We start from the raw sequence: 20,179 nt of genomic DNA, 5'->3' as shown, positions 1-20,179 counted from the left end.
CACTACTGTGTGGAATAATGTGAATTGGTACTATTATGTGACCACGCCCCTTCCCCACGAAGCTACGCCCCTAAAAAATTCCAGCGCGCCTTTGGCGCGCACTGTCGCAGTTTTCAGTGTCGGTGCGGGAGAAACAATTCTCTTTCTGCCACAAGGTTACCAAAATGTCTAATTACATCTAAAGTGCGGGGTGTCCTGTATGCTACACAGCCCAGCAGCATTGTCACCCCATCCTCCCCCTTGCACCCCTTTTGTAGTGTCCAAATCAAGTTTGTGTTTTTATATTTGAATCATTAATATGACTAATTAAAACCTTCATTCCGATGGGACCCAGAAAAGGACAGGTAGGACCCCAATTTTTAAAAGTGAGGGGTCCCTGGGACCCACTTTTTTTTGGTCTCAGCGCGATCACTGCACATTATCAAATGCAGTCCTTTCGTTCAAATAAAAGCAAAAGAGTACGTGGATCGTCCTTTCTTGCCAGAGGTAAGGGCAGAGGTAAAAAGCTGCACAGCACAGCTAGTTCCACTGAGCGAGTACGCCCCAGTGGGGGCACGTCTTCGACTTTTCAGCCACATCTGGGTTCACTCACAGGTGGATCCCTGGGCAATAGAAATTGTTTCTCAGGGATACAAGCTGGAATTCGAAGAGGTGCCTCCTCGCCGGTTTTTCAAATCTGCTCTACCGACTTCTCCCCTAGAAAGGGAGATAGTGTTAAATGCTATTCACAAATTGTGTCTTCAACAAGTGGTGGTCGAAGTTCCCCTGCTTCAGAGAGGGAAGGGATACTACTCAACCCTATTTGTAGTTCCGAAACCGGACGGTTCGGTCAGACCCATATTGAATAAAGAAATCCCTGAAACTATACTTAAAACGGTTCAAGTTCAAGATGGAATCGCTCAGAGCGGTCATCGCCAGCCTGGAAGGGGGGGATTTTTTGGTATCTCTGGACATAAAGGATGCATACCTTCATGTCCCCATTTATCCACCTCACCAGGCGTACCTGAGATTTGCGGTACAGGATTGTCATTACCAATTTCAGACATTGCCGTTTGGGCTTTCCACGGCCCCGAGGATTTTCACCAAGGTAATGGCGGAAATGATGGTGCTCCTGCGCAAGCAGGGTGTCACAATTATCCCATACTTGGACGATCTCCTCATAAAAGCGAGATCACGAGAGAAGTTACTGAACAGCGTGTCACTTTCATTGAAGGTGTTACAGCAACACGGCTGGATTCTCAATATCCCGGAGTCACAGCTGGTTCCTACGACTCGTCTGACCTTCTTGGGCATGATTCTGGACACAGACCAGAAAAGGGTTTTTCTTCCGATAGAAAAAGCTCAGGAACTCATGATTCTAGTCAAGAACCTATTGAAGCCAAAACCAGTGTCTGTGCATCATTGCACTCAAGTCCTGGGAAAAATGGTGGCAACATACGAAGCCATTCACTTCGGCAGGTTCCATGCAAGGACTTTCCACTGGGACCTATTGGACAAGTGGTCCGGGTCACATCTACAAATTCATCAGCTGATCACCCTGTCCCCCAGGGCCAGGGTATCTCTCCTGTGGTGGCTGCAGAGTTCTCACCTTTTGGAAGGCAACAGGTTCGGCATTCAGGATTGGATCCTGGTGACCACGGACGCGAGCCTCGGAGGGTGGGGAGCAGTCACACAGGGAAGAAACTTCCAAGGACTTTGGACAAGTCAAGAGACTTGTCTTCACATCAACATCCTGAAACTGAGGGCCATATACAACGCCCTACGTCAAGCGGAAAACTTACTTCGCGACCAACCAGTTCTGATCCAGTCAGACAACATCACCGCAGTGGCTCATGTAAACCCTCAAGGCGGCATAAGGAGCAGAGTGGCAATGACGGAAGCCACCAGGATTCTTCGCTGGGTGGAAAATCATGTAAGCGCACTGTCAGCAGTGTTCATTCCGGGACTGGACAACTGGGAAGCAGACTTCCTCAGCAGACACGACCTGCATCCAGGGGAGTGGGGACTTCATCGGGAAGTCTTCGCACAGATTGCAAGTCAGTGGGGACTGCCCCAGATAGACATGATGGCATTCCGCCTCAACAAAAAGCTACAGAGGTATTGCGCCAAATCAAAAGACCCTCAGGCGGTAGCAGTAGACGCCCTAGTGACACCGTGGGTGTTCCAGTCGGTCTATGTGTTTCCTCCACTTCCTCTCATACCCAAGGTGTTGAGAATAATAAGAAAAAGAGGAGTGAGAACAATTCTCATTGTTCCAGATTGGCCAAGAAGGACCTGGTATCCGGATCTGCTGGAAATGCTCACAGAAGATCCGTGGCCTCTTCCTCTAAGACAGGACCTGTTACAACAGGGGCCATGTCTGTTCCAAGACTTACTGCGGCTGCGTTTGACGGCATGGCGGTTGAACGCCGGATCCTAGTGGAAAAGGGAATTCCGGATGAGGTTATTCCTACTCTGATAAAGGCTAGGAAAGACGTGACAGCGAAACATTATCACCGGATATGGCGAAAATATGTTTCTTGGTGTGAGGCCAGGAACGCTCCTACGGAAGAATTCCATCTGGGCCGTTTCCTTCACTTCCTACAGACTGGAGTGAATTTGGGCCTAAAATTAGGCTCCATTAAGGTTCAGATTTCGGCCTTATCCATTTTCTTTAAAAAAGAATTGGCTTCTCTCCCAGAAGTACAGACTTTTGTGAAGGGAGTGCTGCATATTCAGCCTCCTTTTATACCTTCGGTGGCGCCTTGGGACCTTAACGTGGTGTTGAGTTTCCTTAAGTCGCACTGGTTTGAACCACTTCAAATGGTGGAGTTAAAATATCTCACTGGGAAGGTGGTCATGTTATTAGCCTTGGCTTCGGCTGGGCGAGTGTCGGAATTGGCGGCTTTGTCTCATAAAAGCCCCTATCTGGTTTTCCATATGGATAGGGTTGAATTGCGGACCCGTCCTCAATTCTTGCCTAAGGTGGTGTCATCTTTTCATATGAACCAACCTATTGTGGTGCCTGTGGCTACACGAGATTTGGAGGATTCCGAGTCCCTTGATGTAGTCAGGGCTTTGAACATTTATGTGGCCAGAACGGCTAGCGTCAGGAAAACAGAAGCACTGTTTGTCCTGTATGCAGCCAACAAGGTTGGCGCCCCTGCTTCGAAGCAGACTATTGCTCGCTGGACCTGTAACAAGATTCAGCAGGCGCATTCTACGGCTGGATTGCCGTTACCAAAATCGGTCAAGGCCCATTCCACTAGGAAGGTGGGCTCGTCTTGGGCGGCTGCCCGAGGGGTCTCGGCACTACAACTGTGCCGAGCTGCTACTTGGTCGGGATCAAACACCTTTGCAAAGTTCTATAAGTTTGATACCCTGGCTGAGAAGGACCTAAGGTTTGCTCATTCGGTGCTGCAGAGTCATCCGCACTCTCCCGTCCGTTTGGGAGCTTTGGTATAATCCCCATGGTCCTTACGGAGTCCCCAGCATCCTCTAGGACGTTAGAGAAAATAAGATTTTAAACCTACCGGTAAATCTTTTTCTCGTAGTCCGTAGAGGATGCTGGGCGCCCGTCCCAAGTGCGGACTACTTCTGCGAGACTTGTATATAGTTTTGCTTACATAAGGGTATGTTATAGTTTCATCAGGTTGGACTGATGCTACGTTATTTTTTCATACTGTTAACTGTTTAATAGATACACAAGTTATACGGTGTGATTGGTGTGGCTGGTATGAATCTTGCCCTTGGATTAACAAAAATCCTTTCCTCGTACTGTCCGTCTCCTCTGGGCACAGTTTCTCTAACTGAGGTCTGGAGGAGGGGCATAGAGGGAGGAGCCAGTGCACACCCAGACCTAAAGTCTTTCTTAAAGTGCCCATGTCTCCTGCGGAGCCCGTCTATCCCCATGGTCCTTACGGAGTCCCCAGCATCCTCTATGGACTACGAGAAAAAGATTTACTGGTAGGTTTAAAATCTTATTTTTTTACATTTTTAATCTGCAACTTTCATAAGAAAATATTTAAAGGGACAAAGCTCACTATTATCTCATACCACACAGTAGAATATCTTAGCTCATAGAAGGTGGGTCTTAGACTGCACACTCTGACTACCTGTAATGAGAGGTGCTACCCTGAGTGCCACACACAAATGAAGGAAGAATGCAGGTGCACTGTTCAAACATTACTAATTAGAATTGTAATACATTTTGCAATTAATTTTTCATTTACATAGATTTTTTTTGTATAATCTTGGCCAAGGTTATGGCTTACCCACGAAGACCAGGTAGCCTCATCACCAGGTAAGTCCCTAACATTCTAAGGGTTTAAGTCTAGGGCGTGAGACACCCCTAAGCCATACCAACCAAACCACCCCAAGGCAACACACTAGTGGGTGATAGCAAGTGTTAAACAGTGTTAGACAAGTGAGAGCAGCTACTATGTGTCAGGAGTGTTACAAGGGTGAAATGTGTGAAAAAAAATAAGATTTTACTTACCGATAAATCTATTTCTCATAGTCCGTAGTGGATGCTGGGGACTCCGTCAGGACCATGGGGAATAGCGGCTCCGCAGGAGACAGGGCACAAAAGCAAGCTTTTAGGATCACATGGTGTGTACTGGCTCCTCCCCCTATGACCCTCCTCCAAGCCTCAGTTAGGTACTGTGCCCGGACGAGCGTACACAATAAGGAAGGATCTTGAATCCCGGGTAAGACTCATACCAGCCACACCAATCACACCGTACAACTTGTGATTTGAACCCAGTTAACAGTATGATAACAATGAAGTAGCCTCTAAAAAAGATGGCTCACAACAATAATAACCCGATTTTTTTGTAACAATAACTATGTACAAGTAATGCAGACAATCCGCACTTGGGATGGGCGCCCAGCATCCACTACGGACTATGAGAAATAGATTTATCGGTAAGTAAAATCTTATTTTCTCTAACGTCCTAGTGGATGCTGGGGACTCCGTCAGGACCATGGGGATTATACCAAAGCTCCCAAACGGGCGGGAGAGTGCGGATGACTCTGCAGCACCGAATGAGAGAACTCCAGGTCCTGCTCAGCCAGGGTATCAAATTTGTAGAATTTAGCAAACGTGTTTGCCCCTGACCAAGTAGCTGCTCGGCAAAGTTGTAAAGCCGAGACCCCTCGGGCAGCCGCCCAAGATGAGCCCACCTTCCTTGTGGAATGGGCATTTACAGATTTTGGCTGTGGCAGGCCTGCCACAGAATGTGCAAGCTGAATTGTACTACAAATCCAACGAGCAATAGTCTGCTTAGAAGCAGGAGCACCCAGCTTTTTGGGTGCCAACAATATAAACAGCAAGTCAGACTTTCTGACTCCAGCCGTCCTGGAATTATATATATATATATATATTTTCAGGGCCCTGACAACGTCTAGCAACTTGGAGTCCTCCAAGTCCCTAGTAGCCGCAGGCACCACAATAGGTTGTTTCAGGTGAAACGCTGACACCACCTTAGGAAGAAACTGGGGACGAGTCCGCAGTTCTGCCCTGTCCGAATGGAAAATCAAATATGGGCTTTTGTAAGACAAAGCCGCCAATTTTGACAATCGCCTGGCCGAGGCCAGGGCCAACAGCATGGTCACTTTCCATGTAAGATATTTCAAATCCACAGATTTGAGTGGTTCAAACCAATATGATTTGAGGAATCCCAACACTACGTTGAGATCCCACGGTGCCACTGGAGGCACACAAGGGCTGTATATGCAATACTCCCTTGACAAACGTCTGGACTTCAGGAACTGAAGCCAATTCTTTCTGGAAGAAAATCTATAGGGCCGAAACTTGAACCTTAATGGACCCCAATTTGAGGCTCATAGACACTCCTGTTTGCAGGAAGTGCAGAAATCGACCTAGTTGAAATTTTTTCGTGGGGCCCTCCTGGCCTCACCCACGCAACATATTTTTACCACATGTGGTGATAACGTTGTGCGGTCACCTCCTTCCTGGCTTTGACCAGGGTAGGTATGACCTCTTCCGGAATGCCTTTTCCCTTAGGATCCGGCGTTCAAACCGCCATGCCGTCAAACGCAGTCGCGGTAAGTCTTGGAACAGACAAGGTCCCTGCTGGAGCAGGTCCTTTCTTAAAGGCCGATGCCACGGTTCCTCTTGGAACAGACATGGTACTTGCTGAAAGCAAATCCCTTCTTAGCTCCCGAGGCCATTAGTCCTCTGTGAGCATCTCTTGAAGTTCCGGTTACCAAGTCCCTCTTGGCCAATCCGGAGCCACGAGTATAGTTCTTACTCCTCTATGTCTTATAATTCTCAATACCTTGGTTATGAGAAGCAGAGAAGGGAACACATACACCGACTGTTACACCCACGGTGTTACCAGGACGTCCACAGCTATCGCCTGAAGGTCTCGTGACCTGGCGCAATACCTGTCCCATTTTTTTTGTTCGGGCGGGACGCCATCATGTCCACCTTTGGTCTTTCCCAACGGTTCACAATCATGCGGAAAACTTCCCGATGAAGTTCCCACTCTCCCGGGTGGAGGTCGTGCCTGCTGAGGAAGTCTGCTTCCCAGTCGTCCACTCCCAGAATGAACACTGCTGACAGTGCTATCACATGATTTTCCGCCTAGCGAAAAATCCTTGCAGTTTTGCCACTGCCCTCCTGCTTCTTGTGCCGCCCTTTCTGTTTACGTGGGCGACTGCCGTGATGTTATCCCACTGGATCAATACCGGCTGACCTTGAAGCAGAGGTCTTGCTAAGCTTAGAGCATTATAAATTTGCTCTTAGCTCCAGTATATTTATGTGGAGAGAATTCTCCAGACTTGATCACACTCCTTGTGTGACTGCTCCCCAGCCTCTCAGGCTGGCCTCCGTGGTCACGAGCATCCAATCCTGAATGCCGAATCTGCGGCCCTCTAGAAGATGAGCACTCTGTAATCACCACAGGAGAGACACCCTTGTCCTTGGATATAGGGTTATCCGCTGATGCATCTGAAGATGCGATCCGGACCATTTGTCCAGCAGATCCCACTGAAGAGTTCTTGCGTGAAATCTGCCGAATGGAAGCGCTTCGTAATAAGCCACCATTTTTACCAGGACTCTTGAGCAATGATGCACTGACACTTTTCCTGGTTTTAGGAGGATCCCGATTAGCTCGGATAACTCCCTGGCTTTCTCCTCTGGGAGAAACACCTTTTCCTGGACTGTGTCCAGAATCATCCCTAGGACCAGCAGACGTGTCGTCGGAACAACTGCGGTTTTGGAATATTTAGAATCCACCCGTGCTGTCGTAGAACTACTTGAGATAGTGCTACTCCAACCTCCAACTGTTCTCTGGACCTTGTTCTTATCAGGAGGTCGTCCATTTTCTTTGAAGACGAATCCTCCTTTCGGTCATTACCTTGGTAAGGACCCGGGGTGCCTTGGACAATCCAACGGCATCGTCTTGAAACTGATAGTGACAGTTCTGTACCACGAACCTGAGGTACCCTTGGTGAGAAAAGGCAAATTTTGGGACATGGAGGTAAGCATCCCTGATGTCCCGGGACACCATATAGTCCCCTTGTTCTTTGCTATCACTGCTCTGAGTGACTCCATCTGGATTTGAACCCTTGTAAGTGTTCAAATTTTTCAGATTTAGAATAGGTCTCACCTAGCCTTCAGTACCACCATATAGTGTGGAGTAATACCCCTTTCCTTGTTGTCGGAGGGGTAAATTTATTATCACCTGCTGGGAATACAGCTTGTGAATTGTTTTCAATACTGCCTCCCTGTCGGAGGGAGACATTGGTACAGCAGACTACAGGAACCTGCGAGGGGGGAAACCTCTCGACATTCCAATCTGTACCCCTTGGATACTACTTGTAGGATCCAGGGGTCCTGTACGGTCCCAGCGTCATGCTGAGAACTTGGTAGAAGCGGTGGAGGGCTTCTGTTCCTGGGAATGGGCTGCCTGCTGCAGTCTTCTTCCCTTTCCTCTATCCCTGGGCAGATATGACTCTTATAGGGACGAAAGGACTGAGGCTGAAAAGACGGTGTCTTTTTCTGCAGAGATGTGACTTAGGGTAAAAAACGGTGGATTTTCCAGCAGTTGCCCTGGCCACCAGGTCCCATGGACCGACCCCAAATAACTCCTCCCCTTTATACGGCAATACATCTTTGTGCCGTTTGGAATCTGCATCACCTGACCACTGTCGTGTCCATAAACATCTTCTTGCAGATATGGACATCGCATTTACTCTTGATGCCAGAGTGCAAATATCCCTCTGCGCATCTCGCATATATAGAAATGCATCCTTTAAATGCTCTATAGTCAATAAAATACTGTCCCTGTCAAAGGTATCAATATTTTTAGTCAGGGAATCCGACCAAGCCACCTCAGCTCTGCACATCCAGGCTGAGGCGATCGCTGGTCGCAGTATAACACCAGCATGTGTGTGTATACTTTTTAGGATATTTTTCAGCCTCCTATCAGCTGGCTCCTTAAGTACGGCCCTATCCGTAGATGGTACCGCCACTTGTTCTGATAAGCGTGTGAGCGCCTTATCCACCCTGAGGGGTGTTTCCCACCGCGCCTTAACTTCTGGCGGGAAAGGGTATACCGCCAATAATTTTCTATCGGGGGAAACCCACGCATCATCACACACTTCATTTAATTTATCTGATTCAGGAAAAACTACAGGTAGTTTTTTCACCTCACACATAATACCCTTTTTTGTGGTACTTGGAGTATCAGAAATATGTAACACCTCCTTCATTGCCCTTAACGTGTGGCCCTAAAAGAAAATACGTTTGTTTCTTCACCGTCGACACTGAAATCAGTGTCCGTGTCTGGGTCTGTGTCGACCGACTGAGGTAAATGGGCATTTTACAGCCCCTGACGGTGTTTGAGACGCCTGGACAGATACTAATTTGTTCGCCGGCCCTCTCATGTCGTCAACCGGCTTGCAGCGTGTTGACATTGTCACGTAATTTCCATAAATAAGCCATCCATTCCGGTGTCGACTCCCTAGAGAGTGACATCACCATTACAGGCAATTTGCTCCGCCTCCTCACCAATATTTTCCTCATACATGTCGACACACACGTACCGACATACAGCACACACATAGGGAATGCTCTGATAGAGGACAGGACCCACTAGCCCTTTGGGGAGACAGAGGGAGAGTTTGCCAGCACACACCAAAACGCTATAATTATCCAGGGACAACCTTTATATAAGTGTTCCTCCCTTATAGCATTTTAATATATATACATATCGCCAAATCAGTGCCCCCCCTCTCTGTTTTAACCCTGTTTCTGTAGTGCAGTGCAGGGGAGAGCATGGGAGCCTTCCCACCAGCCTTTCTGTGAGGGAAAATGGCGCTGTGTGCTGAGGAGAATAGGCCCCGCCCCCTTTTCGGTGGGCTTCTTCTCCGGAGTTTTAGATATCTGGCAGGGGTTAAATACATCCATATAGCCTCAAGGGCTATATGTGATGTATTTTTCGCCATACAGGTATTATACATTGCTGCCCAGGGCGCCCCCCCCCAGCGCCCTGCACCCTCCGTGACCGCTGTGTGAAGTGTGCTGACAACAATGGCGCACAGCTGCAGTGCTGTGCGCTACCTGATGAAGACTGAGAGTCTTCTGCCGCCTGGTTCCGGACCTCTTCATCTTCAGCGTCTGCAAGGGGGGTCGGCGGCGCGGCTCCGGGACGAACCCCAGGGCGAGCCCTGTGTTCCGACTCCCTCTGGAGCTATGTCCAGTAGCCTAAGAATCCAATCCATCCTGCACGCAGGTGAGTTGAAAATCTCTCCCCTAAGTCCCTCGATGCAGTGAGCCTGTTGCCAGCAGGACTCACTGAAAATAAAGAACCTAAAAACTTTTTCTAAGTAACTCTTTAAGAGAGCCACCTAGATTGCACCCTTCTCGGCCGGGCACAAAAACCTAACTGAGGCTTGGAGGAGGGTCATGGGGGAGGAGCCAGTACACACCATGTGATCCTAAAAGCTTGCTTTTGTGCCCTGTCTCCTGCGGAGCCGCTATTCCCCATGGTCCTGACGGAGTCCCCAGCATCCACTAGGACGTTAGAGAAATAGAATTTTAATTACCTACCAGTAAATCCTTTTCTCGTAGTCCGTAGAGGATACTGGGGTCCATTTAGTACCATGGGGTATAGATGGGTCCACTAGGAGCCATGGGCACTTCAAAACTTTGATAGTGTGGGCTGACTCCTCCCTTTATGCCCCTCCTACCAGACCCAGTCTAGGAAACTGTGCCGAGGAGACTGACATACTTTGAGAGAAGGATTGATAAGGATAGTGGTGAGATTCCAAACCAGCACACACAAGAGGAAAGCCAAGCTAACCAAACTTGAAACAGGAACAGCAACGGCTGAACCAACATTACTTAACCAAGTAACAGTGCAGGAAGAACAAAGCACTGGGCAGGCGCCCAGTATCCTCTACAGACTAAGAGAAAAGGATTTACCGGTAGGTAATTAAAATCCTATTTTCTCTTACGTCCTAAAGGATACTGGGATCCATTTAGTACCATGGGGATGTACCAAAGCTCCCAAACTGGGTGGGAGAGTGCTGAGGTTCCTGCAGAACTGATTGACCAACTGATTGACGAAACTGAAGGTCCTCAGAGGCCAAAGTATCGAACTTGTAGAATTTAGCAAACGTGTTCGAACCTGACAAAGTAGCTGCTCGGCAGAGCTGTAAAGCGAGACACCACAGGCAGCCGCCCAGGAAGAACCCACCGACCTAGTAGAGTACAGATTTTGGACATGGCAAACTTGCCGTGGAATAAGCATTCTGGATAGTAAGTCTGATCCAGTGTGCAATTGTCTACTTTAAAGCATGACACCCAATCTTATTGGGATCATAAAGAACAAACAGCGAGTCCGTCTTTCCGTGACGAGCTGATTCTTTTCACATACACCTTCAAAGCCCTCACAACATCCAAAGACTTTGACGTAGCAGAGGTGTCGGTGACAACCGGAACCACAAAAGGTTGATTGATTTGAAATGCGGACACCACTTTAGGAAGCAGTTGCTGATGAGTTCTGAGTTCAGCTCTGTCCTCATGGAAAATTAGAATATAGAAGAAATATGCACACATAGATACAGCGCTCACCAAATACCATGAAAATACATATACATACTCAAATGTTATGAACAAAATGCAATCACCCTTAAATGAATGATAATCCTCATACGATGGCAAAAGACGAGGAAGGATTATTTCTGAGGGGTCATTCCATCCTCATGGAAAATTAAATAGAGACTTTTGTGAGACAAAGCCCCCAGCTCCGACACACATCTTGCTGACCAACAGTGTGACGGTCTTCCACGTAAGATATTTTACGTCCACCTCCTGTAACGGTTCAAACCAGTCCGATTGGAGGAACTGCAGCACCACATTGAGATCCCAACGTGCCGCGAGAGGCACAAAGGGAGGTTGGATGTGCAGAACACCTTTCAAGAACGTCTGGACATCAGGGAGAGAAGCCAATTGTTTCTGAAAGAAAATGGACAAGGCCGAAATCTAGACTTTTATGGAGCCCAGACGTAGGCCCACATCCACGCCTGCCTGCAGAGAAAGCAGGAAATGTCCCAGATGAAATGCCACCACAGAATAATTTCTGCTCTCACACCAAGACACCTATTTCTTCCAAATACGATGGTAATGCTTAGACGTTACCCCCTTCCTGGCTTGGATCATAGTCAGGATAACCTTGTTAGGGATCCCACTCCTGGCTAGAATCAGCTATTCAACTTCCATGCCATCAAACGTAGCCATGGTAATTCCTCATAGACGAATGGGCCCTGTTGCAGAAGATCCTCGCGGAAAGGTAGAGGCCACGGATCTTCGAGGAGCATCTCCAGAAGGTCTGCGTACCAGGCCCTTCTTGGCCAATGAGTATTACTTGAACCTTTTCCCTTTTTATTAATTTTAGAATTCATGGGATCAGAGAAAGTGGAGGAAACATGTACACCATCTGATAGACCCATGGAGTTGTCAGGGTGTCTATCACCATGTGGGTCTTTCGACCTGGAACAATACCGCCTGAGCTTCTTGTTGAGATGAGAGGCTATCATGTCTATCTGTGGATATCCCCATTGACTTGTCAAGCACCTGAACGCTTCCAGGTGAAGGCCCCATTCCCCCGGGTGCAGGTCGTGTCTGCTGAGGAAGTATGCTTCCCAGTTGTCTACTCCCGGAATGAAGACCGCTGACAATGCCACAGCGTGTCTTTCTGCCCAGAGGAGAATTCTTGACACCTCTGACATTGCTGCTCTGCTTTTCGTTCCGCCCTGTCAGTTTATGTACGTTACTACTGTCATATTGCCCAACTGGACCTGAATTGCCCGATTTTGAAGAAGATGTGGCATGCAGAAGGGCGTTGTATATGGCCCTGAGTTTTAGAATGTTGATTGGAAGGATGACTTCCTGACTTGACCATCTTCCCTGAAACTACACCCCCTGAGTGACTGCCCCCCAACCTCTGAGGCTTGCATCTGTGGTTAACAAAATCCAGTTCTGAATTCCGAACCTCCATCCTGTGACGAGGTGAGAAGACTGTAGCCACCACAGAAGGGAGATCCTGGCCTTTGGCGACAGATGGATCCTCTGGTGCATGTGAAGATGCGATCTGGACCATTTGTCAAACAGATCGAGCTGGAAGGGTCTTGCGTGAAACCTTCCGTATTGAAGTGCCTCATAAGAGGCCACCATTTTCCCCAGAAGGCGAATGCACAGATGCACTGATACCCGGGTTGGCTTCAGGACATCCCGAACCATCGACTGGATTACCAATGCCTTTTCCAACAGAAGGAACACCTTCTGTGACTCCATGTTCAGTATCGTTCCCAGAAATGGGAGCCTCCGTGTTGGCTCTAGGTATGATTTTGGAAGGAAGGTTGGTAGAGTCTGCACAGGATCACTCTATCTAAATGTTTAATGTTTAGGATAATATCATTAAAGCTATAGCTCTAGTATAATCCAACATCTGGCCAAGTATATAAAACAAATAATTGGTATTAGGCGCTGGGTTGGTGGTTCTCCCAGAAATAGTTCAGTAAACTATTTGTAAAAAATGGTTCCCGTATAGTACCGGAGCCAAGGAGAAAAAAGAAAGACTATATGTCTCTTCTGGGGCACACTTTTATTGAAAATTATGTAATGTTGTCTGTTTAAAATATAACTTTTATATGCAACCTTCTTAAAATAATGGCTATGAGGCAAAAAGAAAAAAAGAAGAAATACTAACAATTAAAGACAACCTTATCAATCCAAGTAAACATCACATGATGTAATCTAAGTTTGGCTTAATGGCTCTGTGAACGAAAATATGTATGTGTCTCCAATATTGAAAATTATATATATTATATATGTATGTATAATGTCTTCTTCCTGAAATTGTGACAGTATAACCTATAATAGGGATATACCAGGAAGAAGAAAAATCTACAGTATGATGTGTACCGGGCTCCACCCTAATCCCTGACTGGATATAAATTACAAATAAAATGGATATGAAATAATGTGTGGTTCTAGGTCCTGTGTCCTTGGCTCGGATAAAAATACCTGCAGTACCCGGTATTCCCTGGTGGTCTCACAACCAGGTACTGACCAGGCCCACAGTGCTTGGCTTCCAAGATCAGACGAGGTTGGGCATACTCAGTATGGTTTGACCGCAGGTAGATATATCACACCTGATGACACCAGGAACCTTGTATTGTGGACTCTGAGAGAAATCCCAAAAGTTTCTTGTAGAAATCCAAAGTTTCTTGTAGGATTATTAAATGCTCCCAAATCAAGAAACCAGTGATGCCTGATATTCTCTGATGGTCTCCCAGACCTGGTACTGAAATGGACCACTTGGTCTTGGCTTCAAAAAAATCTGATGAAGTGAGGCCTCTTTCGTGTTGTAGACCTTGGGTGGATAAATCACATCTAATAATTGCTGGAAGTCCTATAGAAACCAAGACAGTAGGGGGCTATAATCTGGAGGTGTGTGATGGGGCTCCCCAGGTTTGTAGAAGTCCTGAAGGAATGATGGTGTGACCCTGCTGTGATATAGGGGAGGTATAAAGGAAAAAGGGGGGAGATATAGAAAGAGTATCAGAAAGAAAAAGAGGGAGGAAAAAGGGAATCAGGTTTTGTTGCACACCACTTCTGCTTTTTAATCATCTGCCTGGGCATCGAATGAAAAAATGAGAGTGTGGTGAGAGACAACACTGATACCGAAGAAAGATAGGGAAACACTTCTACTGTCCTGTTTTATAACATGATGGTGCTCTGTTTACATATTGCATTGCAGAGCCACCCAAATTGTTTAAACAGAATGAGAGGGTGTTCCAGAAATTTCATTTGATTTGAAAAATGTTGCTTTATAGGAAAATACTCAGGTAATAATCTGTGGTGAATCACGTGTTTGATCCAAAATAATTAGATGATAATCTCTGATAAATCACGTGCAATCCACAGCTGCTCAAAACAGTCCGCAACCTATTTCAAATTTGCAGTGTATCCAAAAATCCCCTATTAAGAACCATAAAATTGGTAATTGGTAGGTATTAACAAATTAATAGTATATCCTGGACAATGATGTTGAAAAATTTAGTATAGTCCCATTATTAAACATATTTCCCTGGTTAATGTAAGAGATATGTATATCTCCCTATTACTGATCAATTTGTCAAAAAGGATGTATCAAAAAAATATATATACATGTGATCCCCCAAAAGTGGTTAATGAAACTGTCAATGAATGAAACAAAAAACAGATTACCAGGGAAAACTGAGTCCGATGTAAAGTCAGGAATGCCCAGAGACCTACTATTCAGTGGAGGAGTAGAATACCCCCACAGGTCGCTGGACGCCGGCTTACCGACAGTGTGGCGAGCGCAAATGAGCCCCTTGCGGGCTCGCTGCGCTCGCCACGCTACGCGCGCCACACTATTTTATTCTCCCTCTATGGGGGTCGTGGACCCCCACGAGGGAAAATAAGTGTCGGTATGCCGGCTGTCGGGCTCCCGGCGCCGGTATACTGAGCGCCGGGAGCCCGACCGCCGGCATACAGAAGACCACCCGAAAGCTGAGCTTTCCATTCCTTCATGAATCGCACGCACCATACTAAAGCATAGTTGCCTACCCTCCTACATTCTGCAGGATACTCCCTGAAATAGTAGTAATCTCGCTGATTGCACCTTACCCCCATTATGTAGCTGTTATATTCTTGGGGAAAAAGAGAAATCAGAAATACATACAGTGCCTTGCTAAAGTATTCACCCCCTTTGCATTTTTCATGTTTTGTTGCCTCACAACCTGGAATTAAAATGGATTGTTTGAAGGTTTGCATCATTTCATTCACAGAACATGCCTACAACTTTGAAGATGATTTTTTATTTTATTGTGAAGCAAACAACAAATAGCACAAAATAGAAAACTTCAGCGTGCATAACTAATCACACCCCTAAAGTCAGTACTTTGTAGAGCCACCTTTTGTGGCAATTACAGCTGCAAGTCGTTTTAGATAAGTCTCTGTGAGCTTGTCACATTTTGCCACTGGGATTTTTGCCCATTCCTCAAGGAAAAACTGCTCCAGCTCCATGTTGGTTTCCTCTTGTGAATAGCAATCTTCGTGTCTGACCACAGATTCTCAATTGGATTGAGATCTGGGCTTTGACTAGGCCATTTCAACACATTTAAATGTTTCCCCTTAAACCACTCGAGTGTTGCTTTAACAGTATGCTTCGGGTCATTGTCCTGCTGGAAGGTGAACCTCCATCCCAGTGTCAAATTACAGGCAGACTGAAACAGGTTTTACTCAAGAATATCCCTATATTGAGCACCATCCATCTTTCCCTCGACTCTAAACAGTTTCCCAGTCCCTGCTGCTGAAAAACATCCCCACAGCATGATGCTGCCACCACCATGTTTCACTGTGGGGATGGTGTTCTTGGGATGATGGGATGTGTTGGGTTTGCACCAGACATAGCATTTTCCTTAGTGGCCGAAAAGTTACATTTTAGTCTCATCTGACCAGAGCACCTTCCTCCATACATTTGGGGAGTCGTTCACATGCCTTTTGGCAAATTCAAAATGTGCCTTCTTATTTTTAACACTAAGTAATGGCTTTTTTCTGACCATCCATAAAGCCCAGCTCTATAGAGTGTACAACTTATTGTGGTCACATGCGCAGATACACCAGTCACTGTTGGGGAACTCTGTAGCTCCTTCAGGGTTTACCTGTGGTCTCTGTGCTGCCTCTCTGATTAATGCCCTCGCCCAGTCTGTGAGTTTTGGTGGCCGGCCCTCTCTTGGCAGGTTTGTTGTGGTACCATGTTCTTTCCATTTGATGGTGCTCTGGGGATCATCAAATATTTGGATATTTATTTATAACCCAACCCTGACTTGTACTTCTCAACAACTTTGTCCCTGACTTGTTTGGAGAGCTCCTTGGTCTTCATGATGTGATGCCTCTTGCTTAGTGGTGTTGCAGCCTCTGGGGCCTTAGATTGCACACAGGTGGACTTCATTTCACTAATTATATGACTTCTGAAGCTAATTGGTTGCACCAGAACTTTTGAGGGCTTCATAGCAAAGGGCTTCGTATGCACATGCCAATTTTTATATATTTTTTTATAAAAATTATTTTTTTTATATAAATTATTCTCATTTCACTTCACCAACTTAGACTATTTTGTGCAGATCCATCACATAAAATTCAGATAAAACAAAAAATTAAATTACAGGTTGTAATGTAACAAAATTGGTAAAAAGCCAAGGGGAGTGAATACTTCAGCAAGGCACTGTACATTCAAATTGGCTCATCAGTGCCATTTCCCTGCATTGGTTATAAGGCACAATGATTCCTATGGCTACATGCATTTTAAATAAGGTTTCTCGTAGCCACTTACGGTATATAGAACCTCTTGTAAAACACAATACACAAACAAATCCTTCAAAATATCAGTGTTTTTTCTTCGACAAGTAGATCTTACTAACTGTGGTGCTCATTTACATTAGGATGTAAGTCATGTTTATGACACGCCTATCAGATGTAGCGGTACACGTCAGCGCTGATAGGCAAGTATGGACTAAAGTATAGTGATGCAATTCAGCATTTCTCCCAACATCACTGATCAGAAATTCTGAACTTACCTGCGCAGTGGAGCAGCACGCTCCTGAAAAGGGGACGTGGCCTTGCGGGATGCAGTGACCGAGAACCACACCTCCCGTTTTCATCACTTTGGAGGCATGCCCAACGCTCTATGAGCTGCTGGCATGCCCCCAGCCCTTGTCTCCTGTGAATAGATGTGTGCATGCGGTCTGGACAAGATCTACGTCTCTCATCCAGACGCATTACTTGTTCACACTCAAAATTATAGGACTTTATCCGGGCATCACCCACTCTGTGGAAAGCCCTCCAACGCACAATAAGACTCGCCTCTAGTCTCCAAACCTTTAAATGTTCCCTGAAAACTCACCTCTTCAGACAAGCCTATCAAATTCCAGAAACACCCACATAACCTTCAGTGCTTCCCTATCTAATTGCATCCTCTCTGTACAGTACACATAATATCACATATCTTGTCTTTCTTTACTCTTACACCCTCCTAACACTTGGCCAACATTGCGGGGTATCATCATACAACCCATTAAGAACCTAGCAATCTGGTGGACCATTATTCGATAGCATCTATCCTTGTGTATCAATGCTTATTTCCCTATAGATTGTAAGCTTGCGAGCAGGGCCTTCCTACCTCTATGTCTGTCTGTTTTTACCCAGTTTTGTTCTATTACTGTTGTTCTAATTGTAAAGCGCAATGGAATATGCTGCGCTATATAAGAAACTGTTAATAAATAAATAAATAATGCGGTCAGCATCTATTCACCACAGTGACAGGTGCCTCCCGACTGCCTCCACACCGCTGCGGGACACGGACACACGCGGGTGGGAAAGCGGGACATTCCCAAACAAATGGGACTGTTCTCTGAAAATCTGAAAAGATGTGAGGACTGGATTCATGCCACTGAAGGAGTCCGAAACTTCTCCACTGTAACACGCTGTAAATAGGCCAACGCAGTGAAATGCCGTTTTCCTAGAAACAGGGTTCTTCTATTCTTTCTAAATAGACTCCTAAATGCACTTGTATTTAATATTTTTTTCCTCCTTCAGTACTCCGTGGCAGCACATAGGCCCATATGATGAGAAAGATTACGCAGCAGCAGTACCAGTACCAGTACCAGTACCAGTACCAGTAGTATTGCTCTCAGCACACCAGAGTAAACGAGGGCGGACTCAGGAGGGAGGCGATGCCGGCCGGACAGCATTGTGTGTAACACCTGGCGCCGGCGGTGACCTGGAAGTGCTCGTGTTTCTTTCCTCCATGCGGCTCTGTGGTGGGTGAGTGCCGGCCGGGAGGAGAAGCAGCTCAGTCCCCGCTGACCGGCGTCCTCAGCTCGCCATCATGCTGCTAGAAGCGCAGCCCGAACACATCACCGTGGTCACCAAATCCTTGTGTTCAGGTGAGTGAGCAGCCCCCATCTTCTGCCTCCATCACAGGCCTGACCCCACCGTGGACTGCACTCTGTGTGTAGCCGAACAATGCGCTCCGTGCATGGGGGACTGATTGCTGGCGCTGCCGGGGGACTGGCACAAGCAACTGTGTGCTGTCACTCACTGATCATACATTGGCTGCTGAAATGGCAGTAAGTGTAGGGGAGGTATGGCACACCTCTGCGTGTGTTCCACAAGGCTGTACTGTAAAATATAGTGCTGGGTGCCGTGGGTCTGTGGCCCTGTGTAACAGCCTAGAGCTCAGGACAGGATTTTTGTTACACTTTAATTTCATTGATCAGAATAGTGGGACGGATTTAATAATGAGTGATAGTCTCCTAAGGTGGCGAGCAGTAATCAGCAAAATGTCGTCTAGGTGGGCTAAACAGGACTCTGCGTAGGTTTAGCTGCGATAAGTAAAGGGCGCCCCAAAACTTTATCGCTTTGTTAGGCACCCATTATTTAGCAACACGCAAAAAAACAATTCAGTCGCCCCCTATATGGCTAAACCCGGTTCTTTTGGGCACGATAAGCAATGGGTGCCCAAAATCAATTGTATATCTCCGTCAGCACCCATTACTTAGTGCTGCACAAAAAACAATTTACTCACCCCCTGTATATCAGTACCTGTCCAATTGGAGCTTACAGTCTAATTCCTTACCTCACAAACACACGTATCGCATCACGGTCCATTTTGTTAGAAGCCATTAACCCTACCAGAATGTGTAGGGCTGTGGGAGGAAACTGGAGTATTTAAGGGAAATGCACACAAACCCAGGGAGAACATACAAACTTGTCATTTAGGTTAGCCTGTATACAAATGTTATGAGTCAGTGGGCTCAATTTACTTCAACGCTATGTTTATAGCGCTGGGATGGAGGTCCTGGAGGTACTCAATTGACACAAAATTAAGCCTGACTAGAAGATTTCTGCTCGCACCCCTCCTGAGGTGCGAGCTGAAATCCAACTTAACTAGTGCTTCACTGGTGTTTTTCTGCCTTTAGCATGGTATCATGGCAGTCACTTAAGTCGAGAATGGCGGTTCTCACGACTAAACACCCAGCTTAAAATGTGAGAATTGGCATATTCTGACTAGCAATGAGGGACAATTGGCTAGCTTCAGGGATCTCCTTTCTGGTGCTCTTAACATTAACATTGAATTGATCCCATTGTGTTTGTATACTTTGGTATTTCATAAAATGGACCAATTGCAACATGTGCTAATCAGCAAACATGCTTGGAAGTCCTGTTAGCATGCATATGAAATAATGTAATACAATTGTATGATTATATGGACGAGTACTTTGGATGTATTTTTTTTTAAGAACTGTAAGGCCGTGTACACACGGTGAGATTCGGACTTATCCGATTCTCACTGTGCGACGGGGGGCCGGGTCGGCACTTAGCCAGTATCGCAAGCACATAATGAGTGTGCTTGCGATCCTGGTTCTGTGCGACTTTGGCTAAGTGTCAATCCTGACTATCTCTTCTATAGACACGTATCACATCACGGTCCATTTTGTTAGAAGCCATTAACCCTACCAGAATGTGTGTAGGGCTGTGGGAGGAAACTGGAGTATTTAAGGGAAATGCACACAAACCCAGGGAGAACATACAAACTTGTCATTTAGGTCAGCCTGTATACAAATGTTATGAGTC

General features: G+C 46.4%; 1 protein-coding gene and 1 pseudogene across 1 annotated transcript in view; one reads left to right on the top strand and one right to left on the bottom strand.

Moving 5' to 3' along the window:
- Nucleotides 1–13,537: 13,537 nt before the first annotated feature.
- On the bottom strand, nucleotides 13,538–13,655 carry LOC134937750 (5S ribosomal RNA; annotated as a pseudogene).
- A 4,541-nt stretch (nucleotides 13,656–18,196) lies between these two features.
- Nucleotides 18,197–20,179, top strand: part of DNAJC2 (DnaJ heat shock protein family (Hsp40) member C2) — a 116,686-nt gene continuing 114,703 nt past the window's right edge. The window contains exon 1 of the mRNA XM_063927003.1: nucleotides 18,197–18,489. Within this exon, the coding sequence (XP_063783073.1) occupies nucleotides 18,432–18,489 (58 nt within the window). The 5' untranslated portion in view covers nucleotides 18,197–18,431. The remainder of the gene's footprint in view (nucleotides 18,490–20,179) is intronic.

Source organism: Pseudophryne corroboree, chromosome 6, assembly GCF_028390025.1.
Source record: "Pseudophryne corroboree isolate aPseCor3 chromosome 6, aPseCor3.hap2, whole genome shotgun sequence".
In the NCBI taxonomy this organism is placed as follows: domain Eukaryota; kingdom Metazoa; phylum Chordata; class Amphibia; order Anura; family Myobatrachidae; genus Pseudophryne; species Pseudophryne corroboree.
Note: the sequence above shows the minus strand (reverse complement) of the source record. Positions and strands in the feature narration are given on the sequence as shown.